This window comes from Aspergillus piperis (assembly GCF_003184755.1).
Source record: "Aspergillus piperis CBS 112811 unplaced genomic scaffold BO85scaffold_32, whole genome shotgun sequence".
NCBI lineage: Eukaryota > Fungi > Ascomycota > Eurotiomycetes > Eurotiales > Aspergillaceae > Aspergillus > Aspergillus piperis.
The window spans coordinates 184,622-208,544 of NW_020291622.1; the positions used below are offsets into that span (position 1 = coordinate 184,622).

The 23,923-nt window shown below is 51.7% G+C and overlaps 11 protein-coding genes across 11 annotated transcripts; 4 read left to right on the forward strand and 7 right to left on the reverse strand.

The window, feature by feature from the left end:
* The first annotated feature begins 648 nt into the window (after positions 1-648).
* On the forward strand, positions 649-2,304 carry BO85DRAFT_454091 (homoserine acetyltransferase family protein). The gene is made up of 6 exons (XM_025661199.1): positions 649-967; positions 1,045-1,540; positions 1,603-1,712; positions 1,773-1,920; positions 1,969-2,048; positions 2,105-2,304. The coding sequence occupies exons 1-6, from the start codon at positions 823-825 to the stop codon at positions 2,185-2,187; spliced, it is 1,062 nt and encodes a 353-aa protein (XP_025510309.1). The 5' UTR covers positions 649-822; the 3' UTR covers positions 2,188-2,304.
* On the forward strand, positions 2,285-4,831 carry BO85DRAFT_507519 (polynucleotide adenylyltransferase; the record flags this gene model as incomplete). The annotated part of the gene is made up of 6 exons (XM_025664410.1): positions 2,285-2,903; positions 2,976-3,499; positions 3,548-3,759; positions 3,816-4,422; positions 4,535-4,580; positions 4,630-4,831. Exons 1-6 carry the CDS (start codon positions 2,755-2,757, stop codon positions 4,829-4,831), a joined length of 1,740 nt encoding a protein of 579 aa, XP_025510310.1. The 5' UTR covers positions 2,285-2,754.
* BO85DRAFT_204110 (uncharacterized protein) lies at positions 2,290-2,862 on the reverse strand. Its single transcript, XM_025654562.1, has 2 exons — positions 2,790-2,862; positions 2,290-2,738 (listed from the first exon to the last, which is right to left on the reverse strand). The coding sequence occupies exon 2, from the start codon at positions 2,714-2,716 to the stop codon at positions 2,381-2,383; it is 336 nt and encodes a 111-aa protein (XP_025510311.1). The 5' UTR covers positions 2,717-2,738; positions 2,790-2,862; the 3' UTR covers positions 2,290-2,380.
* Positions 4,832-5,682: 851 nt separating the features above from the next.
* On the reverse strand, positions 5,683-7,236 carry BO85DRAFT_384218 (uncharacterized protein; the record flags this gene model as incomplete). Its single annotated transcript, XM_025656544.1, has 2 exons — positions 5,683-6,389; positions 6,456-7,236. The coding sequence occupies 2 exons, from the start codon at positions 7,234-7,236 to the stop codon at positions 5,683-5,685; spliced, it is 1,488 nt and encodes a 495-aa protein (XP_025510312.1).
* Positions 7,237-7,428: 192 nt separating this feature from the next.
* BO85DRAFT_454096 (cell division control 45 family protein) lies at positions 7,429-10,860 on the reverse strand. Its single transcript, XM_025661200.1, has 2 exons — positions 9,738-10,860; positions 7,429-9,685 (listed from the first exon to the last, which is right to left on the reverse strand). Exons 1-2 carry the CDS (start codon positions 10,524-10,526, stop codon positions 7,892-7,894), a joined length of 2,583 nt encoding a protein of 860 aa, XP_025510313.1. The 5' UTR covers positions 10,527-10,860; the 3' UTR covers positions 7,429-7,891.
* A 345-nt stretch (positions 10,861-11,205) lies between these two features.
* On the reverse strand, positions 11,206-12,698 carry BO85DRAFT_454097 (GPI-anchor transamidase). Its single transcript, XM_025661201.1, has one exon. The coding sequence runs from the start codon at positions 12,627-12,629 to the stop codon at positions 11,421-11,423; it is 1,209 nt and encodes a 402-aa protein (XP_025510314.1). The 5' UTR covers positions 12,630-12,698; the 3' UTR covers positions 11,206-11,420.
* A 263-nt stretch (positions 12,699-12,961) lies between these two features.
* BO85DRAFT_463970 (FAD/NAD(P)-binding domain-containing protein) lies at positions 12,962-17,108 on the reverse strand (the record flags this gene model as incomplete). Its single annotated transcript, XM_025661955.1, has 9 exons — positions 12,962-13,403; positions 13,463-13,560; positions 13,613-14,640; positions 14,697-14,945; positions 14,996-15,234; positions 15,291-15,477; positions 15,533-15,861; positions 15,926-16,466; positions 16,556-17,108. 9 exons carry the CDS (start codon positions 17,106-17,108, stop codon positions 12,962-12,964), a joined length of 3,666 nt encoding a protein of 1,221 aa, XP_025510315.1.
* Positions 17,109-17,183: 75 nt separating this feature from the next.
* On the reverse strand, positions 17,184-17,664 carry BO85DRAFT_204541 (uncharacterized protein). The gene is made up of 2 exons (XM_025654563.1): positions 17,336-17,664; positions 17,184-17,253 (listed from the first exon to the last, which is right to left on the reverse strand). The coding sequence occupies exon 1, from the start codon at positions 17,586-17,588 to the stop codon at positions 17,358-17,360; it is 231 nt and encodes a 76-aa protein (XP_025510316.1). The 5' UTR covers positions 17,589-17,664; the 3' UTR covers positions 17,184-17,253; positions 17,336-17,357.
* Positions 17,665-17,823: 159 nt separating this feature from the next.
* Positions 17,824-19,530, forward strand: BO85DRAFT_408134 (uncharacterized protein). The gene is made up of 3 exons (XM_025657391.1): positions 17,824-18,386; positions 18,438-18,515; positions 18,582-19,530. Exons 1-3 carry the CDS (start codon positions 17,920-17,922, stop codon positions 19,387-19,389), a joined length of 1,353 nt encoding a protein of 450 aa, XP_025510317.1. The 5' UTR covers positions 17,824-17,919; the 3' UTR covers positions 19,390-19,530.
* Positions 19,531-19,776: 246 nt separating this feature from the next.
* On the forward strand, positions 19,777-21,568 carry BO85DRAFT_454099 (acyl-CoA thioesterase II). The gene is made up of 4 exons (XM_025661202.1): positions 19,777-20,048; positions 20,112-20,541; positions 20,596-21,113; positions 21,169-21,568. Exons 1-4 carry the CDS (start codon positions 19,947-19,949, stop codon positions 21,214-21,216), a joined length of 1,098 nt encoding a protein of 365 aa, XP_025510318.1. The 5' UTR covers positions 19,777-19,946; the 3' UTR covers positions 21,217-21,568.
* BO85DRAFT_204573 (heme-dependent oxidative N-demethylase family protein) lies at positions 21,519-23,281 on the reverse strand. The gene is made up of 3 exons (XM_025654564.1): positions 22,487-23,281; positions 22,307-22,429; positions 21,519-22,231 (listed from the first exon to the last, which is right to left on the reverse strand). Exons 1-3 carry the CDS (start codon positions 23,035-23,037, stop codon positions 21,829-21,831), a joined length of 1,077 nt encoding a protein of 358 aa, XP_025510319.1. The 5' UTR covers positions 23,038-23,281; the 3' UTR covers positions 21,519-21,828.
* Between the last annotated feature and the right edge of the window lie 642 nt (positions 23,282-23,923).

Consider the following 23,923-nt stretch of genomic DNA (forward strand, 5'->3'; position numbering starts at 1 on the left):
TAGATACTACTAGGAGAGAGAGAGAGGAAGAGATAGTAGTATTATTCTTCCACAAATATTTTCACTGTATATATAATCCCAAGCCATGAAGAAAGTCTAACCCGTGGCCATCATTCATTCAATACCCCCGGACCTTGTTGGTTAGATTTGGTCGACGTCCTACAATGGCTCAGTATACTACTAGTTATTTACAAATTGGAACACTAAACCCCGACTAGGAACGATGGTGTTTTCTTTAGCTACAATGAAATATATTCATGTACTTGCCTGGAGACTTGACTCTCCCGTTTGGGTTTATTGATAGTTGTTGACAAGCTGGGCGAATCTCATGTGTGCTGGTGCGTCTAGTCTAAGTCCTTGAAAGTATCCCAGATGCTTCATTGAAGCGTAAAAGAGCGATTGCTCTATAAATCCAATATAGCCTTTGAGCGGGTATATCAGGTTGCCAGCATTTTGTGGAATAGCAGCAAGACAATGGTTCAGAGGCACAGCGAGACAGTAATGGGCTTATCAGGATACTCCGTAGATAACATCCGATAAGCACCTCCACTTCAAGAGACCATGTGATAAGCTGGCTGATAGATAATAAGAGAGTAGGAAGTGCATGCAATGATCACACCTAGCCTTGATTAGGACTGAGAGACAGACAGGAGAAGAGGGGATTCGGCAACTTACCAGCCCGATTGTAGCCGCCATTGATCAAGCCCATCAGCACCATCTTCTCCCCATCCATCCCCTCACGCATTGCTGCATCACTGCATCCGTTTGCATTTGTGCGCGACCTATCTTCTACCCAATTTCTATAAATCTGCATACTCCAAAATGTCGCAGGAAGAGTACGATACCTTCAAACTGGGCGACTGGGAGCTCCAGAACGGAGAGAAGCTTCTTGATGCTCACCTCGCATACAAGACCTTTGGAGACCCCGCCTCCCCCGCAATTGTCTATCCTTCTTGGTTTTCCGGATGTACGTACCATCTCGGAAATAGTTGAGTATTCTGTAGGCTGCTCTTGATTGATTAACAATCGTTTTATTCTACCTAGTGCTCTCCGACAACTACTGGCTAATCGGAGAGGACAAGACCCTCAACCCCAAGAAATACTTCATCATCGTCCCTGCGCTGTTCGGCAACGGTCAATCGACCTCTCCATCAAATTACGCCCATCCCGTACCCTTCCCAAAATGCTCTTTCTATGATAACGTCCGTGCCCAGCACCAGCTAGTGACACAGCATCTGAAAATCACTCATGTGCGGGCAGTGATCGGGTGGTCGATGGGAGCAGCCCAAACCTACCAATGGGCGACCCAGTACCCTGACTTCATGGACTTGGCGGTCCCTTTTTGTGGCTCTGCAAGAACTTCCCTTCATAATAAGGTCTTCCTGGAGGGCGTCAAGAGTGCACTTCTGGCTGCAAAGCACACCCCATCGGCGGGGTCCGGTAATGGCGGCCTCCTCCAGGCCGAGCAAACCCTGCGGACCTGGAGTGACACAGAGAAGGAGGTTGGTTTGAAAGCGTTTGGCAGGGGGTATGCAGGATGGTAAGGGCCAGGCCGACCTTTGCTTGTCTGCTGCTGGTATGCTAATGCAGTGACTGGTGCAGGGGATTCTCACAGGCCTTTTACCGGGAAAAGCTGTATGAAACCGCCTTGGGGTTCAAGGATCTAGAGGACTTTATGCAGAACTTCTGGGAAACTTGGGCGCTTTCGAAAGGTCGGTCAACAGCATGGTGCTGTGTTGTACCGATGTGTGTTTGTTACTGACAGGCTTTAGATCCTGGGAACCTCTTGACGATGCTGCAAACATGGCAGAATGGTGATGTGTCCAAGCAGGAGCCGTACAATGGCAACTTTGAGAAAGCATTGGGCGCCATCAAAGCCAAAACCCTGGTGTTACCCAGCAAGACGGACCTTTACTTCCCGTAAGTGCCGTCCTTTTAGGCATGGTCACCGCTGACACCCGTCCACAGGCCGGAAGACTCGGAATACGAGGTTGCTTTCATGCAGCGGGGGACTGGGACTTTGAAGGTTTTTCCTTCGATCTGGGGACGTAAGTGTGTTCCATGTCATACCAACGAGAATCTACTCTAACACTGCATGGTGTAGATTGGGCTGGCGGTCCAGGGCAAAGCAAAGAGGATGTCAAATGGCTGGATGAGCAGCTGGCTGAGTTCTTTGACAAGAATTGAATGTTGTTCATGTCTTTGTTACTCCTCTTTGCCTCCGATAAGCGGGAGACTGTGTTATCGATACACGCCAAGTGATTGGTTGTTGATCGGCATCAATGAGGATTTAGTACTGTAGCGAGTTTCGTGGTGTTACTTGATCTGTAGTCAGCATCTCTTTCATTCTCGCGCTGCCACAACACGTATATATGGCAGACTAAATATACAGAATATTAAACAGCTGGTGGCGTCTAGACATCTCCATCCCCAGTGTTACATACCCATTAGTAGCCACACGTGATCGCTGATAGGCTGAGTCAGCAGGCGATAAACCTTTGCTCTTTTCGGCCAGGCAGCGCCTCCTCGTTCCCAACTCCGATCCCTCTGCGCTGCTCCCTTCGTCCCTTTCCTTTCGCTGGTTTTTTTTCGTCTTTGGTTCGTCGGTCAGATATCTCTTTTGTCTCAGTACATCTTCATTTTCTTCTCCAGTCGTTCCTTTTTCATCCCGTTCTTGTGCCGAGTTGCTTTCTGTTGGTCGACGGCGCAAGCGCATGCTTCTGTAATACTTCACTTCACTTGGACACTTTCAGTATGGCGGCACCACCAGTCAGACAATGGGGAGTTACCCCTCCCATCTCCACCGTTCTACCGACCCCCGACGAGCTTGCAGCAAACGATGATCTTATCACGGAGTTGAAAGTGCAGAATAATTTCGAGAGCCCTGCGGAGACGGAACGAAGGTAAGAGGCCGATCCGTGATGGTTTCGTGAAGGTCAGTCGGCATGGGCGCTAAGCATGCAATTGCGCTCTAGGAAACAAGTATTGCAGCTCATCCAGCGTGTTACCGTCGAATTCGTCAAAACAGTCAGTCGGAAGAAGGGCCTTTCTCAAGCAGCCGTCGAGGCCGCCGGAGGGAAGATCTTCACGTACGGAAGTTATCGCCTGGGTGTTTATGGACCGGGCTCGGATATTGATACCTTGGTTGTCGGCCCGAAGCATGTTATTATCGATGACTTCTTTTCGGATTTCCCCCCGATTTTAGAGAAGATGGCTGCTCCGGGAGCTATCGAGAAGATGACTCCGGTCCCAGACGCCTACGTTCCGATCATCAAACTTGAATTGTCCGGCATCAGTATCGATTTGATCTTTGCTCGCTTGATCATTCCTTCCATTCCTATGAATCTGGATCTCAAGAACAATGATTACTTGCGGGGTCTGGATGAGAGGGAGGTGCGGTCGCTTAACGGCACTCGTGTGACGGACGAGATTTTGGAGCTCGTGCCCCAGCAGAAGACATTCCGACTTGCTTTGCGCGCTATTAAGCTTTGGGCTCAGCGTAAGCGCTCTACTCTTGTCTAAGATGGGCTTTACTAAGTCTTAACAGGCCGTGCGATCTACTCGAACATTGTCGGTTTTCCGGGTGGTGTTGCTTGGGCCATGTTGGTGGCGAGAGTGTGTCAGTTGTACCCCCAGGCTACCGGCTCGGTGATTGTGGGCAAATTCTTCCGGATCATGAACAAGTGGGCTTGGCCTCAGCCGGTTCTATTGAAGCCGATTGAAGATGGACCTCTGCAGATGAAGGTCTGGAATCCCAAGGTAAGGATAGTCCAGGAGCATACTTGATCTTTGGCATGGCCGTTAATGAGCGATAGATCTACCACGGCGACCGTTTCCATCTGATGCCTATCATTACTCCTGCCTACCCCTCCATGTGCGCGACCCACAACGTCTCGATGTCCACCAAGGCCGTCATTCTTCGTGAACTCCAACGTGGTGGAGACATCGTGGACAAGATTTTCTTGAAACAGCTGCGCTGGGAAGATCTGTTCGCGCGACACACATTCTTCACCAAGGATTACAAATACTACCTCAGCATCACTGCATCGAGCAGAACCAAGGAGGCAGAGTCGGTCTGGTCTGGTCTTGTTGAATCTAAGATCAGACACCTTGTTGGAGCTCTGGACAGAAAAGCAACTATCGCCATCGCGCACCCCTTCCCCAAGGGATTCGAGAGAGTTCATCGTGTCTCTTCGGATGAGGAAATAGAGGCTGTCAAGACTGGATCTACCAAGTACCAAGATAAGGGAACAAAGACTGAGACCACCGATGAGATGAAGGATGCGGCCCACCAGGCTGCGGCCCAGAACGGGGCAGAGAACACTGATGTTGCAGCAGCCGAGAATAAGCCCGTTGATGACACCCATGTCATGTACACGACGACTTACTATATCGGGTTGGAGCTCAAGCCACTCGAGCCAGGTATGTAGGATCGACCACCTTCGTGAATCCACTGACTTTGTAGGCGCCTCCCGGTCGCTGGATATCTCGACCGATGCCCAGATCTTCAAGTCGACGTGTACCTCGTGGCCAGGATACCAGCCCGGTATCAATGATCTAGCGATCACCCACGTCCGCAAGTGAGTGGCCTGTTACCTGCAGCAAATGTTTCCGATTAACTCCCGTCAGCTTTGATCTTCCCGAGGATGTGTTCCAACCGGGAGAGACTCGCCCTACCCGCCCGAAGAAGAAGATCGTCAAGAAAGCCGAGATCAGCGGCCAGAAACGCAACATCGAATCCTTGGACGTAAGTGCAAGCAAGAAAGCCAAAGTAGCTTACGAGCAGCGAACCGGCTACCATACGAACTTCGACTCTTCGCAAGTCGCCTAGTGCTCGATCGTTCTCCGTGTGTGGGTATGACTGATATCGACTGTCTGCGTAGGACCCGTCCCACCCCGCTGCCAAACGCCAAGTCCCCTCCAACGGAATCGCCAACACAGCAATGCCCGCCTGAATTGAGAGTTCATATGAAGTTTGAAGAAGCTCCCACTCGCGCCGGGGCAGGCCCCCATAAACAGTCCAAGAGACAAACCATATAAAACACCACGGTATCCGGGTTTGAAATCCAACCAAATCCCACCAATCTGGATGAGCATACATTAATGATCTGAGCAAATAACCCCAGCTGACTGACTCTGACCATCACCGCAGTTGATCTGGTATGCATTGCGAATTTCTTTTGCGATCACCAGCTCGGATAACCGGGAGGTCAGATGTACAAGGTTGGTTTACTCTTCTTTTTCTTACTTTTGACCACTATCATTTGCCGCCACTGTCATCATCGTATTGCGTTCCCTTTTTTTTTTTTCTTTTTGCTTCTTGTTTTTCTTCTCTCATGCAGGTATATTAGAATACGGCCAGCCATGATATGATAGCAGCTGTAAGAGCCGGACTTTTTCTCTGGAAGGGAGAGAGCGAGGCGAGACAGACCCGGCCAGATAGTTCTGCAGCTGTACATAGCATTCATTCCCCCTCCTGGTCTGCCTTAGGTTCTGGTGTGGTATATGCCAGAGTTACAGTTACAGTTACTAGGTCTAGTTGCAAATGAAGGTACAATTTGTGGCCCAGGGCCACTCTAACCTCATCACCACTTTCTCTATAGCAGAGCAAACATCTAGTACTTAGTAGCCTCCATATATACAAATCCACCCCCACCCCCACCCCCATCATAAGGGACTTCATCACCTCCACCCCTCCACAATCTCCCCCAAAGTCTCCACGCCCCCAACATTCCCGGGAAAAACCACAAACGGCACGCCCCTATGCGTCGCCGTCTCCTCATCACACCTCCAAAGCGGCACCCCCGGCGCCGCCTGTCCCAAGATCATCGCGCGCTTAATCCCCAATCCCTTCGTCGCCGCATCAGACGACGTAATCCCCCCCTTGGCAATAATCACCCTCGGCCGTACCTTCACCCGTTTCAGCACCTCCACCAACGCCTCCGCCACGCGGCCCCCAATCGCTAGACTGGAGAGCTCGTCTCCCCCCGTGATGAGCTTCCGACTTGTCATGACGAGGACGTCTTTCCCCGCGAGGAGAGAGGATTCAACGGCTGTTACTGTTGAGGTGATTATGGGGTCCAAGGAAGTGGGGTCTTCTGTTGTCGAAGAGGAAGAGGAGGTGATGATGTCTTCGACGTTGAGCTCGATGATAGAAAGGGTGTTTGTGCCACCGGGGCCGTGCTTGGTCGTTAGATGGTTGAGCTGCGCGGTGGTTTTGGGGACGTAGGAGCCGGCGATTATTAGGGTTCCTCCGGTTTTACTATTAGGCTGGGTCTCGGAGGGGAAGGAGGAGGCTGTTAGCGGGGGTTGGGGACGGATGCCGAGGGTTGTGGAGACGAAGGCTGCGGCGGTGCGGTAGAGGTAGTGTTTTTGGGATTGGGATTTCGCTGTGCAGTTTGATTAGAATGGGTTTGGGGTGGTAGAGGAAGGTGAATGGGGGAGTAGGTAGGTACCTTTGAGCAAGCCGGCGACGAAGACGTGCATGTCTGATTCCGCTGCGGCGTTGACGATCACTACGCTCCCCTTGGGCAAGGCGAGGAGCTTGTCGCAGATGGTGCTGGGGCCATTGATTCGTATGTCCTCGATGGTGATGGAGTGGATTTGCTCCGGGGTGAATCGTCCCGGCGCCTTCTCTAGCACGTAGTCGTGGAGGTTGGAGCTCTTGAAACCGAAGGTGGCGTCGCGGGCGAACTGGGTTGCGCCGGCGGGGACGAGGTTATCGCCTTCGGCGACGTAGTGGATGTCATTGATGGTGAGACGGCCGCCCTGGAAGAAGAATGGGGCGAGGATGATGGCGTCGGCGGGACCGAAGACGGATTGCGCGACGTCGGCTTCGAGGGGGAAGTGGCCGCGGAGAGTACTGTCGCCGCGTAGGACGATGTCCACGGTGGTTCCGGCGAGGTTGGCGGCTTGTTGGACGTTTTCGCAGATGGTGCGGATGAGCTTCTCGGCGTCGATGGGGGGTAGGGCGCGGGAGTTGGTGAGGATGAAGAAGCCCGGGGAGGGTTGTTGCAGTTCGGCCTGGAGAGTTGGGATGTCCCAGACTGTGAGGACGGCGATGTCATGGCATGTCTGGGTGCCGGTTGGGTCGTCGTCGAGCACGACGAGACGACTGAGGGATGCGGTGGAGAGGAGCTCGGAGATTTGGTCTTGTGCGTTGAGGGAGGATTCTGGGGGGAGCTGGGATAGGGTGCTCTCGCGGGGCACCACGGGGTATTCGCGGGGAGTAGCCATTGTGCAGTCAATCGTGTGGGATTGTTTCTGGGGAGGTTCAATTGGGGAGAGAAGCAATTGGGATGCTTTAATATAATGTGAGGTGGAGCAAGAAGAGTTGAAATGGAGGGGAAGCGGGGATCGGAGAGAAAGCCGATGCAGCTGGATATCTCCACCAAATAGCAATGATATCATGAACGGGAGGGACACAACTGATGGATCCAAAATGTTGGTCCATTTAAAAAAAGGTAACTCCTGTCTCGCATGCTATATCCATAGGAAGACCAGGGCAGTGACAAACAAGCAACCCATGCAGAATCCCCCAAAGCGCCATGACATGTGCAGCAATGCAAGCCGGTCATCGTGAGTGAACTGAAATGAAGTGACAAAAGGAAATTCAATGATCGCACAGATGGCTTCCAATCCGTCATTATACATGTCCTCCCTTGTATTTTCCATGAGAAGCAGAAAAAAAAGAAGAAAAAGAAGACAAAAACCCCTGGTTGTATCCCAACACTCCTCCCCAATTAACCTCAATCCTCGCGAATTGATGCAAAGCAGAACCAAAACCACCCTAGACACGACATAGAAGAGTGCATTAGCAGACACGTTGTGATTAACGTAGAATGAAGAGCATGACGCAAGGAAAAAGAAGGGACAGTCAGGATGGACTGTTTCAACCGACAACACTGCGGAAGCTCAGCGCTTCCAGGAAGCCTCCCAGGTCTTCCTTCTGCACCTCAACCACGCAGTGCTCAAAGCTATCAATGCGTACTCGAGCACTGGTTTCTTGCACCACTTCCTGGAACGCGATTCCGAACCTATTCCGCAGAAGGTGCTTGTTGCTGCGCAGGTCCTGTTCGTCTTCCGACTCGGACTCGGATTCAGACGACGATTCCTCCGTCTCCTCCTCTTCCTCGTCATCTTCACCGTTGGCAGCGCGCTCGGCAGCGCGCTGCGCCCGACGCTCCTCCCGCTCCTTGCGCTTTTTCTCCTTGGCTTCTTTCTTTTTCCTTCGTTCCTCTCGCCGTTTGGCGAGGGCGGCAAAGTCAACCACTCCGCCACCTCCTCCTGTACCCACGACCACATACAAGCCTCGGTCCTCGTCAAGCCCAGCAAGAACAAGCGGTGTGCCCAGGGCCCGCCTGCGTCCTACCTTGACGGAGTCTCCTCGTTCCCTCTCTTGTACCCGGATTGCCTCAGCAACCCACAAAGCTAGTTTGGTCAATGCTCCCGGATTGGTGAAGAGCTTCACATCCGGACCATCTTTGACAACGGCGATGCGAAACGCTCGCAGATGACGAATCTGGTGCTTTGCAAGTAGGGAAGTACCAGTGCGAAGGATGGCCCGGTGCAAGTGCTGGGCAAGAGGGAGAGATGACAGCAGGAGCGTCGGCGACTCCGAAGTCAATGACAGCGCATCGTAGGCGCTCCAAAACCGGGGCAGCAGGCTGGCCAGATCTGACTCGGTAGACCCATCAGCATTGGTCGCTGTAGCCGTTTTGGACGCGCGTTTGGCATCCCACACTCCGGGGGCTTCTTCAGGCCCGACTTCAAGGATTGCACCGACGATAACACCCACATCGGTGGCAGAGAGGCAGGCTTTCCAGCCCCAACAGCGCACAAAACCCCATCCCTCGCGAGAGACAGCATGCCCAGACGCCTCCGGCGGAACAAGTCCGTCTAAGCCGTACATTGGCGCATATTTCAAGAGACGTTGTCGTAGTACTCGCTTCAGCTCCATGTCCATATGGGTATAGTTTTGATGGCTCTGGTTCAAGCTGATGCCCATCTTCGCCAGCAGTTTGTGTAGTCGTTTCTTTCCGTTCTCCGTCCACACATGAAGTCTGGATGCCAGATACGGGCTGTGTAGCATACTGTCATAGAGCGACCAATGCCGCACGAGGATGAAACGCGGTTCAGGCGATAGCCGGATCGACTTGTCTGTCGGAGAACGTGCCGTAGTCGGAATGACGCCGTTAATTTCGCCTCTGATGTCGCGATCTCGCTCATATGGATCAGGAGGGTTTAATCGCAGGACCTCATCCCGTAGAATCTGCCGTATTCGTTCGCCTCTCTCTCCACCCCAGCCAGCCGAGCCGCCGTACTCCAGCGCATTCGACACACCCACTCCCGACATGGTACGGCCACTCAGTTCCAAGCTCGAGACACCCACAATGGCCAGCCACAGCAGATCGTTGTCTTCACGACCGAGCTCGGACGCAAGGGAATAGACGATGGACGATATCGGTTCCGAATACGACGTCCCTGACGAATAGTAACTCTGTAGCACATTCTCGTGCTTCCTCTTCATGCGCAGCAATCGTCGTCGTAACGAGCGCGCCGACGGCGGCTTGGGCTGTAACGGCGACGGTGAATCTGATGTTGGTGTAACCGAGCGAGACGAATTGGACGAATCATGCATAGCTCTCCGCGGAGGGCGTGACGGCGATGAAATGATATAGGACCCCTACAATGAGCACATTAGCACCGGCCTCAGCACAGCAAGGAATACTACACACCGAATCACTCCTTCTTCGCTGACGTGGAGGCCCGTCTTCGTCATCCGACTCGTCGTCCTCATCCTCGCGCGACCACGACTTGCGTTTCTTGGAATCCGAACTCGAGGGATGATCCTCGTCGCGATCACTCCCCGAGTCGGCATCCTCATCCTCGTCTTCATCCTCCTCGCCCACTTCCGGCATAGCCACTAACTCACAATATGCCTCCCGTTCCTTCCCTAACTCCTCCTCAATATCCCCATCATCATAAACCACAATGCCCCCATTGCCGGACGTATACGCCGACGTAATACACCCTTTCTCAACACCGCGCGACCCTCGTCTCGCACCCAGATTCACCATTCCCATAGCATCAGCCGCCGCAGACGGCCGCCCCTCACCCCCAAACACATTAGCCAGGTTCCACGGCCGCCTAGCATCAAATACCCACACCTCGACCCCGCCCATATCTTCTTCCTCTTCTTCTTCCTCACTGCTCAAGCATAATATCTCGCTCAAATCCACCAGGCCACCCACCCCGAGACACACAACTACCCCACCGCTCCCGCCATTGTTTGTCCGCATGGGCTTGACCAATTCCTCGCCCGCGCGCGCGAGATCGCCATACCCGGCTACCGGCTGGATCTTGTGCGGGATGTAGTCGCGCTTCAGGAGCGCCGTGAGAATCCGACAGGCACAGAGAGCATCGGGTTCGAGGGCCACGAGGATCAGAACAGGTGGGGAGAGCGGGTGGTGTGAGCGGAGGAGTTGTTGGTAAAGGTGGGAGATGAGTTGGCGGGGGAGATACATGGCGGTTAGGATTGGATTCGCGGCGTGAGGAGGGTCGAATGGGGTTTTTCTGTTGAACCCTCGTCAGACCGTGAGAGAAGAAGCAGTTGCGGTATGAGGTGTTGTGGTTCTATTTAGTTAGTGGGCGAAGGAGGAATTGGCTGAAGCACGCGGGTGGGCAAGTATGAGGGCGACGAGAGGGAGGGATAGGGCCGTGTCGGAGAGTACTGAGAAGTGCCTAGAATTCGAAATCTGAGTCGTAGAACAGGAAACCAGGCAGGTAGACTTATTTGGCGGCGACTCAGAGGTAAGAGACAAGAGTCGTCCACGCCATTGTTTCCTGATGTTGTTGTTGCTTGTGGGTGTTTTCTGCGGAAACCAGGCGATGTAATAATCGAGCGGCGCGCATCGCCAGCCCGAAGACGCGTCTGGCACGTGCGGAGGTCCGCCCGCCAAGCCCGGGTTTTATTCTTCGCAAATAAAATCAATTTTACTCAAAAGGCGCTGCTCGTTGGCATGTTGCAGGTCTCCACGTTCTTCAGTTCTTCAGAATGTTGCACTGCAGACGGGCTTGTTTCGAGGGGCGATGGGAATGGCTTCCCTAAATTGGCTGTCGAAACTATTGGATTTATCCTTAAAGCGTGGCTTGAACTTGGGTTTAGTCCCAAAGCATATTGCCTTGCCCTAGGCTGGATGTCTGTTCAAGAAACAATGCATTTATCTGTGTACATGCTATGCTGATTATAACGGTGGAAAACTCTTTGAAAAGAAAAAAGACACCTGGAACGCCATCCCTGCGCTATCCGGTTAACATAGACACCGGGTGCAGATGTGCTCCAGCCTCTAGGTCAGTAGAACGTCAAGGCAGGCGACCAACTGCAACTCATACATCAAATGCAATGTTCTGCTTCAAGATCAAGCCGAGGTCCCGCCCAAGATCGATCCCGTAAGCCAGACAGCAGCACACGCACCCAGGACGGAAACCCCGACCAACCGCTTCTGCCACGTAGATTCCTCCGACATCTTCGCCGGCCCAACCTTCGTCCTGACCGTGTAATGCGGGAAAGATTCCTCATGCGCACTGGCATCCTTTGACACCAAGGACTCGTTCTGCCGGGCAAGATATGCCTGGTCGCGGGCGCGCCATTTGTTCACGAGTCGGGCAATCTCAATCAAATCCTCCTGCAACGAGCCCGGCTCGGTCGCATTGACATTCTCAACTTCGACGTTCTGCACATTCCCAAAGAAATCTGCCACGGTGCGAAGCCGTCCCTCTTGCTCGCCGCCAGGGAACAGGTCCCATCTGACGCCCGGCTGGGAATGGATCTTGGACTCGTCGTACGAATCAAACAAGTCGCCCAGCGTGAGCTTCGAGTTGGCACTCGTCACCTGTGTCTCCAAAAACTCCAACACATAGTATGTCCAGCGATCGATCACCGCAACTCCGACATCGTTGTCCGCATGGTGGGAGTAGGAAGATTGGTCAAGCTCACTGGATCCGGTAGCGATGATGTTCGGCGAGTAGAAATGCGTATACATAGTGTTCGCCTGGCAGGTATCAATCATGAACAGGAGCTCATGGTAGCGCTTCTTTTCCCACATCTGACCGAAGGCGTCCGCCAGGTCCCAGGCCCCGATTTCCTCGGAGTCCTGGAACTTCAGGAACTGGTCGCCGCCGTGACCAGTCATGTAGACCAAAACATTACTGCCCGCGTCGGAGCCAAGTCGCTTGCTGCGTGGTACATCTTCGTCCAGGCGATCCGTCAGAAGGCGGATGAAGTTCTCCACGGTGACCTCGTACCCCCGATAGTCGACCTCGATGTTGTCGCCGTAAAGATCAACGGCGCGATCTGCATTACTGTAAACGGTTCCGGGGAAGGCATTGCGAGGGTTGCAGGCCATGTCATCGGGGAGCATCAGGATGATCTGCGAGTCGGGGATGCCCAACCGCTTGACGGTGCGGTACAAGGAGAGGACATTGGCGAGATGACGGTAGTTGAACCAGAAACGGGAGGTTGAGACGAGGACGGCCCAGTTGGAGGTATGTTCGGAGGATACTGTGGCTGTGAGGGCGAGTAGAAGTAAAGGCAGGACTCGAAGGAGTCCTGAGTAGGGCGTCAACATGATCGATGATGGGATGCTAAACCATCGCAGACACCTGCAATGATGATCAATCAAGCCGCATTCGGGGAGGGAGTCGGAGGTGTTCCTGAGGCAGGAAGGCGGAGATGCGGGTAAAAATGGCTTAAACCGCATATGGCATAGTTCCACAAGTGACGTATTCAGGATGTTTGGGCTATTTGACTTGTTTGGGGTGTTTACAATTGGACTTGAAGCAGCGCGCATACCCCGTCCTAAGGTAGATATCACTAGAGAGTGCTCCGTACATAGGACCGGATTACATACAACGCAAACCAAACCGCACATAGATAGACATTCTGGTTCCACTCATATCCCTACATCATATCCTTCCTGTTCATCTTTCCAGCCGGGCCCTGTTCCCACATCATGATCTGATCAACATGGCGTCTCACCCTCGGATAAACGTCTTGATAGGCTGTCGCGCCCATCCAGGCATCCAAATGTCCCTTGCCCCTGAAGACTTCCCGCTCGCACCAATCCCTTCCGTGCACATTACAAAGTGTCGTGTACGAGATATCCGTGTTCTCGGCAGTAAACACCATGTTTCCAGTTCCTGATAGGAACAAGATCGGAATTCCCTTCAAACGTTCGAGGTTTTCCGGCGTGACGAGATTGGTGAAAGCTGGCCCGTTGGCTAGAACGCTCTCCTTCCGGCCGCTCTCCATGAGCCATTGAAGGGAACGCATTGAGGTGCCGCCGAGGAAGCGTTCGAGTTGGGTGTGGGTTGCGTCGTTGAGGTTTTTATGGGTCCAAAGACTGCGGTCTTGTTAGGTGATTGTTGCTGGCGGATGCACAGACGTCTTTGGAACACTTACCGGCCAAATACAAGTTCGCTCCGATGGCAGACGACCGATCGGCACGACTCCCCGGCCGCCCCATGAGGGTAAAAGCGCAACGCCTGGTTCAACAGTGACTGGATATAAAGTGTCGTTGCGGCTACTGGTGCAGTCCCAGTACGGACTGACCAGTCGGGCATATAGGGATGTGGGAAATTTGGACAGGAGACTATCAACCTTTCCAAACTTAGGGTTCATGAAAACCATTGATGCGGTGATTCCCTGAATCCAGTCACTAGGGATTGTGCCGTCCAGTAGGCCGCAAGACAGTGCGAGGGAGCCTGCGCAGTGGGCCACCACGTAGACCTTTGGGGGCTCGGACGGACTTATTGTGCTGATAACTTTGCGGATGTGGACAAGAGCAGCGTGTATATCGCGCCGTGCATCATACGGTGTGTACCCTTCTCGAGCGATCGGAGCTCGTCCGACTCTATGAGTGATGCAGTAGATACGATATCCGGACTCGCGGAAGTACTCGACTGCATTTCTCTCTATGGTAGGAAGAGCGAACATTTTGTGGTCAACTGCTGCTCCTGGTATGAAGAGTAAGGTTGGGGCAGGGCCCAGAATATCCTTTCCTTGGAAGGTGGGATTCCACATCACCATGTTTGTGGTGACTCCGTCAGATGCTGTCAATGGAATGGTGGAGGATGGAGTTACTTCTTTAGAAGCGTAATTCAGCGTTGTGTCTGGCCACTGAAGTTGCCCAAGCGCCGAAAGAAACGGCACGGAAAGCTGTTTTGCAAAGTAGGCGAGAAAGCTCACTGCCGATTTGGCCCTTGTCCACAGCGATGGCCCACTTGTTTCGAAGGTTCTCAGTTCGTAACCGAAATCGTCTGGCAGAATGCGCAGCATACCGCGGCCTACTACTATATTGCTCGCATCTGTGATGGTGACATACAGCGTGCTGGTCTGTCTCCACAGTTCAAGTGGGTTGAGGAAAGATGCACTGTTCACGACTTTGTAGCCGTTAAAATGCAGTTTTCTCCCACTGGTTGATATCATGTCAAAGTTATACGTCAGGTTCGCTGTGTCTGGTTGCCGGGCATCGTAGTTGAACAGTTGGAAGGTGCCTCTGTGGACCAAGAAGACACCTCCAAGCGTGTTGCAAGTAAATGTTCCCGTCAAGTTTGCCAAATGTTGGCTGCTCTTTACCACTGCAAAGCGTCAGTGGAATTTGACTAGAGGCTTATATGTAACAGCATAAACTCACGCTCCTCAGCACTCCATGCTTTGACGCTCAGGAAGAATCGTGCATTCTCGCAGCGGCCTCGAGCAAGCTTCGTCGCGACCTCAAAGTCTTTAACGTCATGACCAGTGTATATGAAGCCAGTCATGATCTCCGAGAACACGACACCGGTATTTTGATTTTCAGTGGCTTTCGCAAGCCTGTATGCAAGTTGCGCGGCTTCTGCATCTTGAGGAGAACGATATGCCGGAGTACCGAACATGTCCAATTGACCTGAGGCTGTTAGCGAGGGAGAAGCGTTTTCGTCTCTGCCCAGTACCCACCACTCTTCGTGTTATAGTCGATAGCTATATTTCGCCTCCGGGCTACCATCTCAACTGATCTTTCAGCAAAGGCTGTAATGGTCGCAAAAGGATTGACGCCAACAGCTGCTGGCAGCGCAGAGCTGTCGCACACGACCAGTCCTTCATACGCTTCGCTGCTGTTTCCCTTCAAGACTTCTCCTAGGTGATTGACCACCCCATTGTTCCCAGTGTTGTCTTTGCTGATGCGCGCTCCACCTCTGCGGTAAATGTTAGGTACTTCAACTGGTGCCGGGTCTACCGCTTATGAACATACATGGGATGCACTGTGATCTCCTGCCTACCCAAAGTACTCCAGACTGGGTTGGCTATGTTATTCCCACCGACAGCAGCTGTCATTCTCTCGAGGATACCGTGGATGCGAGATACAGATTTAGATCGGCCCACACCCGAGTATGTTAGCACTGGCTTGTCTTTCTGGAGTGATAGTCTGCCTTGGCTATCTATAATATTGTGAGAAACCGTTCTTATAAACTGACAAGCATGCAAGGTGCTCACTGTCATGCGACATGATCAAATATACGGCAGTCTTCTGCACACTTCCTTCGGGTACGTATGGCCCAAGCTTGCCTTTCAGTCGTGCGACAAACCTCTCTACACTCTCAACAGGACTGTACTTGGGACGTCTCATATCTGGCAAGTATTCCAACATGCTGAACATGAGTGGGGCAAGAGCATATGGTACTGCACAGTCTTCTACCACGAACCCATCCAGAACGTTTCCCTGATCCCTCAGATCCAGGACTGAAGTTATGCATGGTCCTACGGGTCGCTCAGGCGTAGGTTCAGGACGAGCTAAGCAATTAGCTTCATAGTCGGTATTGTACCTGTTACAGCGTCTCAGTCCGTTGTCCATGAAAAGCACAGCGATGAACTTGCCCGAAGCCCAACATATCCCCGTTGCCGCTCATCTCAGTGCCGACGTCATCGCTCAAGTCCAAGCCCATCTGTCTGCTGCGGAGCAGGATCTCGGTGGTTCCGATACTTCCAGCTCCTAAGAAAACGAATTTTCTTGCATGCACCCACATAAGGTCGTCAAAGAAAGTGCTGAAACGGTCTCGTCCACAGGAGCGCCACGCGAAGTATATGATGTATCCTTCACGATCAGGGGCTTTGGCAACATATCTGACCTCGCAATTACAGAAGATCTCGGCACCCCAATTCCATGCATCACTGAGATAGTTCACAAGCGTTGTAGACTTGCTGCCGTCGTTGACACCAGTCGCATCCATTCCCGTCAGCTGTGACGCCTGCATGTAGACTCCCGTAGAGTTGGGGCCGTCCTCAAACCGAGTTGTTTGCGGAACACTGTAGAATTTATCGCCCCAGCTCATGAGCTCCGATTGCCTTCTGAGAAGATCGGCTTTGAGAAGCTTTGGGAATGTCGGAGGGTACTTGGCAGGTTCCAGAACGCTCCTTGCGCGGTCATAATCTGGAAATCATCAGAAAAGGGTCCAAAGGAGAGCAATTCCCGGTCCTAGAATTGTGCGATATTTGGAGGTCACGAAAGTGCATGCTTACACTTTTTCCATGCTTCGTGTCCTCTCAATTCCTCTGGCCAGACTCCCATTTCCAGCACTTTGCGATGGGCTTCAAGGAACACATTGGCATTCAGAAGGCTGGTGCCACCGAGACCGTTACCCATATATACGTTCTGGCCTTCGCCTACCACGAAGTGGTATAGGCCATTTGGGTTCCCCGCGTCAACCATAGCTCCAGGGATACTTCTTCTGTCGCCGGGAGCGAATTGACCGCTGACGTGAAGCTCCTCCACCGCATCCTCCAGTTTTTCAGGGAACTCACCAGGCCATCTCTCCCTTCCTCGCTCGAGGACGCAGACGCTCTGTCCTCCTCTGGCCATTCGACTGGCGGCCACGCCCCCTCCATACCCTGAACCAATGGCCACCACATCGTAGGAGTCTCGCATGAGCTCCACTGGCATCGAGATACGGGGGAATCGGCTTTGGGATTGTGGTCCCCTCTCAGCTCCGTTAGCGGTGTGAGCTTGAGGATCTCTGGACGGAATTCCATTGTAGGGTGAGCCCCTATTTGGACCATCGTGCACTCCGTTCATCCCATTCACTATGTGCTCCGCATTTTCAATTCCGTCTTGCATTGCGGTTGGTTTATCTGTGTTGAAAAATTTTCTGTTCTGAGACCGAGTATCTACGGAGGCAGATATATGATGAATTCGAAGTCGAGCAGGGCGCCTTGTCAAACTTATTTCAGGCCTTAGCTTCCCAAAGTAATTTGTAACAGAAAAGCATGGGGCCGGTCACGCATATGAGATATCTTGCTCACCCATTTTGATACGAGTAGGCCTTCAGTCCATCACATGTCGTGGGATAGAACAGTCGTCATGTTCATATGAAAAAAAGTTTCTGGGCGTGAATCGACCCCGCCCGCATCGTATAGTCAAGGCTGAACCAACTCTGTCGTCTGAAGAGAGTTTCCGCAAACAGCTACACGACCAGTTCAATGGTGTGTAAAGGAAGACTGAATTGACTTTGTGGCTGGATGTAAGTAAAGTAACGGTCCGCAGACAATCTGGCATGTTGTGGCTTGAGAATCTCGGCTCCTCAGGCCGAAGAGGATCTAGGTCAATTAGACTCAAGCTTGACGATCCGGCGCCCTTGGCTGGTCATTTTGAGGTATTCCGTGGCGCCTCCAGCCATTAGTTCATTCGTCAAACCAGGCAAACCACGGGGTTCCCGATCGGTCATCCCGGCGAGTGCGTCAAGTTCTAGGCTGCCACATGAGATATCTTGGGAACTATATCTACCGCCATCCATCAATCAACTATTCATACGACGAAACTCAGGAGACCATGTCTCATCATTTTCACATGTATTACACTTGACCACTTTATTACCCAACTTGTCACTATGTCTGCTGGGTCTTGTCAAGTCTATGGCTCCGTATCTGGTGAGGACATCAACAGTTACCCCAAATATACGGGTTCTCCCTTGTTGTTGTTCCTCGCTGATCTGTGGCTCTTCCTCTGTAACATCTTTTACCTACCATGCATTTTCTTGCCTCTCACGCCATGGCCTTGTGGGGGTCTGGATGAACTGTACCCTTCTCTAGCCAATATCTTTGACATCTGTCTTCATTGTGTTCTGTTTGTCCTCCAGCTCGTCTTTCTTGTCTCCCTCCCACTATTCATCTGGCTACCATTCTGTGTCTACGTTCTGTATATTGTGACCGCTCTCGCCTTGAATACGCTCATCTGCTACGCTTTGAACCGGGGTATCCCAGCAGACGGTCTCAGGTCGACAGAGGATGATTTCTCAAGACGGTGGAATCGCCATGAGGACGAGTATTGGATATTCCTCAATGGAATTTGCGTTGGGTTGGTTTTCATTCCCATCCTATCTTGTGCTTACAAGTCTGACCGAAACAGGAGGAATTGGCTACAGAATAACGTCGATCGCATATCGCGGACATTCCACCGTCCAGTAGTCGGCGTCCACAATAAAACGTATGCTTCCCCATCCTTTGTCAAGGTTCAAACTATCCAGATGTATGGGTGTCTGATAGTCGTTAGAACTGGTGTTATATTCGACATTATCCAGTGCCTCATTCAACGTTGTTTGTTGTACGCGACAAATGATGTTCGAGACTGCTACGTATTGGTTAGAAGAGCACTGTATCGGCCAGAGGTAAAAAAGGTTGTGTTAATCCTGCACTCGCAGGGGGGCATTGAGGGCGGAATGATCCTGGATTGGCTTCTCGATGAAGTACCACAGGATCTCATCAGACAACTGGAAATCTACACCTTTGGCTGTCTTGCAAATTACTTCAACAACCCATATCGCGACACGGCATCGTGTAACGCAGCGATGCGCTATGTGCGCACGGGAGACATCACTGGAAATATCCACAACCGCAGCATCTTACACATTGAGCACTACGCCAACAAACGTGATTTCGCATGTCGATTTGGGGTGCTGAATTTCGACCACAGTAAGCCCCAGGACCGTCGCGAAAACCGGTTCATGGGTAAGGTACTCGTTAGTCCCGCTTCAGGCCATCAGTTCAATCAGCATTATCTTGATACGATGTTCCCACTTGACCCAACCAACCGGTTTACGCGGGAGCCACGGGAGGGCGACTTCATGGACACAGATGTCATAGTAAGTCGGCATAATAGGTGTGAAGAAGATAGGCCTGTCACGATCCTAGATGCAGCGGGGCTGTTGGACGCAGGCACTGGGGAAGTAGATGGCACTAGTGTGAACTCGGTACTCTCCGGTAGTGCGCAAAACATGAAAGTTGGGCTCAATATGAAGTTGAAGATGCACCAAATGAGCAGATTGTGGCTCTATCGAAATGGTGGCCGTCCAGTCTCCTGAGCTTGCTTTTCTATCTCCAGGTGTGGGATAGGCTTTTTGTATCATAGGTTCATCTGAACAAAATTGTGGGATACTGAGTGCGATTCATACGTAATTTGACCATTGGGCTTGCTATCAGAGCAGTCATTGAGTCGTGCAGCTGAGGATGGCTCCAAACCGAAAGTCTGCCTTGTCGCCTTACGCGTACTCAGTAAATGATTGCTTTTGCGATAATAAAGCCTCGGCTGTCTGGTTGACATAAAACGCCACTGCCAAAAATCCTTCCAATAGGACACTCAGAAATTATCAGGTGCCTATGCACTTGCGGGACACTTTGCTCCGTCATATGGCAGTATATATGTTAAACCGTGAACAAGTCTGGAGATGCCGATGAGATTATGAATAATCGAGATGCCTCGGCTATTGCCTGAATCAGAAAGCCCGTGCTCCACCGAACCGGCGTGTGAGGGCGGCCTCCTTAACCCCCGCCAGATCTCAAGACTTTCTTCTTCATTTGCTTCGTGCATATTCCTGTGTTTCAACTCCTTACTTGCCTCGGAGTCGGAAGAGTACTAGATATGGCGGAATCAGCGACTCTTTTCAAACCTCCGCCGTTGGATCCTACCAAGGCGCCCGTTGAGAATGTGTTAGAACTGACACCGGTGATTGACGTGGGGAAAGTATGTCTTTCCCTCCCATCTCTTTAGTTCTCGCGAGTCCAACGGTTTTCTCTCTTTCAACAGGATGTGTTCACCAATACGCGACCCCTTTGGCATCCGTCTGGTGCGCGAGGCATCTACGGCGGTGCTGCCATCGCCCAGTCTCTCGCCGCTGCGCTACGAACTGTTCCCGCCGATTTTGCTGTCCATAGCATGCACTGTTACTTCCTCCTCGCCGGTGACTCCGAAATCCCTATATTGTACCACGTGGAACGAGTACGTGATGGAAGGAGCTATATCACGCGGACGGTACAGGCCAAGCAGCGCGGTCGCCCCATCTTCACCACAACACTGAGTTTCAACAAGGCCAACAGTGGCGGCAAGAAGAAGCTCGAGCATGCATCTTCGATGCCAGCTGTCACTCTGCCAGAGGAGCCTGGACCGGGGTCTAAAAGGAGGTTCGAGGAATCGGGCGGTGGGCCATTCGAATCACAGAAAGCGGGGGTTATAGATCGTCAGTCTTCATAGTGTGTCGGTTGAGCTTGAGGTTATATGCTGACTGTCTCAGGAAACCGCCCTCCTCAGGAGAGGAAAACGAGACGATTCATGCGGTCACGGGGCAAGATTTCCGATGCGGGTGGCCATCAAGCTCATCTTTCCGCCCTTGCATATATGACCGACAGTTATTTTATTGGCACTGTGTCCAGGGTTCACAACATTCCTCGGTTCTCTTCCCCAGAGGAACTTAAGAAGGCACTAAATGCGCTCAAGAACCCGTCTGACCTGGATGATGAGGATATTGCGCGCGCTCTCAAGGAGCTGAAGGAAGAAGAAACGGCGGATTTACGCCGTCGCTTGGAGGGCGCTTTGCACAGAGTAACTAACCAGCCACCCCAGGAACATAAGGAAGTGGGCATGATGGTCAGTCTTGATCACTCGATCCACTTCCATAACCCTTGGGCATTCCGGGCAGACGAATGGATGCTTACAGAAATGGAGAGTCCTTGGGCCGGTGAGGGACGAGGTTTGGTTTTGCAGAAAATCTGGTCAAAGGATGGAACATTGATCGCTACATGCACCCAAGAGGTATGTGTGATGAGTGCTTTTACTGAAAAGACATGTCTAATGAGTTTCTTTATAGGGAGTCGTGCGCCTCAAACAAGACGAGCCACCTCGGTCTAAGCTTTGACGATGAGGACACATGCCGTTGACGTCCAGTCGTAGTAGATATACCCGTATTTGTGTATTCTCGAGTAAGTCATGTTAGATAGTATAGATTTGATAATTGCATATAGTGTATAGTCGGCAACGAACCGATCATATTCCATCATCTTCAGTCACTCGTCGAGTTCTTTCGTTGGTCTCTTGGGGCACATCCATATATGACTGGCACCCGAAATGTAATCTCATATAGTCCAATTGTAAACATTGGTACTACTGGATAATATACTTTTCAAAATGGGGGCAAGTAATATGCTCTTTCTCACAAGAAAATAGAAGCGTGTGCATTCTGGGCTGGTCTGAAGTCTCCCAGGCGAACAACTATAATATATCAACAAGATTGCTCAAGTCATGCAGATCGTCAACGGTATCATGAAAATGCAAAATAATACAGACAATAAAGAAACAATGCTTTGACCGGAGACTTTTCAAATCAGACAGCCGCCCATCCGTTTGATGGCCCAAATGCAAGAAGCGATGCAAAACGCAAAAAATGCAACAGAAAGCCTCCCATGCGATGGCGTCCTTTTCGCCGCCTCCTCCTTCTTCCCTCCTTCCCTACCTCATTAATCTTCAACCATTACACCATCATCTTTTCAGGGTCTTGTTGATACATTCGGCTTTTCTTTTCACAGTATTCCAGAGCCTTGGGGCCCCAGACCTCTCTTCCCTTGTATTCACCAACATACTCCGGCCAGCTCTTAATCTCTTTGGCAAGGTTTTGCAGTTCCTGCATCGGCAGCTCGTCCAGAGTTGTCAAGATGGTCTTGACACCAAAGACGAGTGCTCCGGTACGAGGGAGTCGACGGAAAGTCTGCCGCTCGCGACGAATGACAATATCTTGCGGCGTTGGATCCGGATTCTCCTCAGATAGAGAAGTTGGTCGATAGAGGATCTCAAATAAATCTTCATCGGGCCGCTTCACTTCGACGAAGTAGTTGGATCTTTCCATGGGCGATGCCGGTGTGAGCCGAGCCAAGAATCTGGAGTAAGAATGTTAGCCTCTCTCCTTGCTTCTGCAATTCGCTACTGCCAGTCAAAACATCCAGAGTACTTACTTGCTGACTGAATTGGCAACCTGCTGATGCCACAGTGGTACCGGGTTATGAAGCTTGGAGATGGTCCACCCAATGCGGTCTTGAACTGTCCAGCCAACGGGGAAAAGGCTTGCGCTGGCGGCGCTGTTTATATCGGTTAGTCGGTCTACTTGGATGCGGAAACAGGATTATAAGACTAACAGATAGTACTCGTCCTCCTCGTTTTTCATCAGAATACTCAGGTCCTCCATCGTCAGTCTGACGGCGATTTCTAGGGGATCGACGTCTTTGTTCTTCCCTCCAAAGCAAAATGTCTCTCCGGTCATCTTGTTGTGCACAGTCGTTTCATCGCCGCACTTTTTCTGGTGGAACACATTGGAGAATCGCTGGCAGAGGAATTCAACTACCTCCTCCAATGCCTCTAAGCATGCATCGTATGACTCGGGGAGGCATTGGAGGACCTTGCTCTTCTCTGTCTCCAGCAATTGGCTTCTAACTTCGTGCTCGTCCATATAGTTCTTGTCAACGGTGAGCCAGTTCTCCACGTCCAATTTCCGAACGTCCATCATAACTCGGTACCTCTCCCTGCCCTTGATTGGCTGGGCCGGATAAGGAGCCATCTTCTTGAGATCATTGCAACCCGGTTCTTGGGCATGTTTTGTGCGCCATAATGATGAAACAGTCTTTCGGTATCTGGTGAAGATAATGGAAAGAAGAAAAATCAACAACGCAAGACATGATAGGGTATTCATTGCCGTTGAGAAGAAAGTCCACAACAAAAGGGAATGAAGAAAAGGGAAAAAGAAAAGAAGAGGATCTTCGATGAAGCTTTTTATTGTTCACGCATACAGGTCTCCACGTCGCAAGTCTGATGGGAAGAGGCAATGGGAGAATTCAACATGGCGAAACTCTCTGCTCCCGGCGAGGACAATGGCTCCAATTATAATCAGGAGAGTAAGCCATAGTCTCAAAGATCATCATTAGGGTCAGACGATTTAGCTACAAATGGACTACTACATTCCGGATTCAGGGAGCTGGGTTGGGTTCTGATACGTTCTGTCTTTCCCCGCAAAAGCCGCAATTCGCCGCCCCGAAAAAAGAAAAGGAACCTGACAGCATCCACATGATCCCACTGAATTCTCAGCATTCATTTCAATCGAGCTCCACTGGGTCTTAGTGGTAAACGCGGGGGTGAGGATCCATCAGAGAGTGAACTCTATGTGGACGAGAAACTCAAACCATGCGCAGGTCCGTCTCCGCCCTGGATCCGCAGCCCGGCCCATGTACTAGCTGCTGGATGTCACTTCAATTGCGACGGTACCGGTGCCTACTAGCCTTGATTTGCCTGGATGGGAATGGTACTAAGTTAACGCGCTTACTCACATACGAAAGAGTACTAGGCCGGGCAAGGGTTGTGACAGAGACAATAATACCACTCCCTACTTCCATTCTTCCTATGGAATCGTCAGGCGGAGCTCACGCGTATATCGTCCGTGCGCGCGCCCATTGGAAGACCTCGTGAGCTGAACCCGATCGGATCCTAGGGGAAATGATTCCCCTGTCTAACAGGTTCCTGCGGTTCCGCCCCAGCGGTATTCGTCTTTTTTTTTTCTTTCCCGGGGCAGACGCAGCGACATC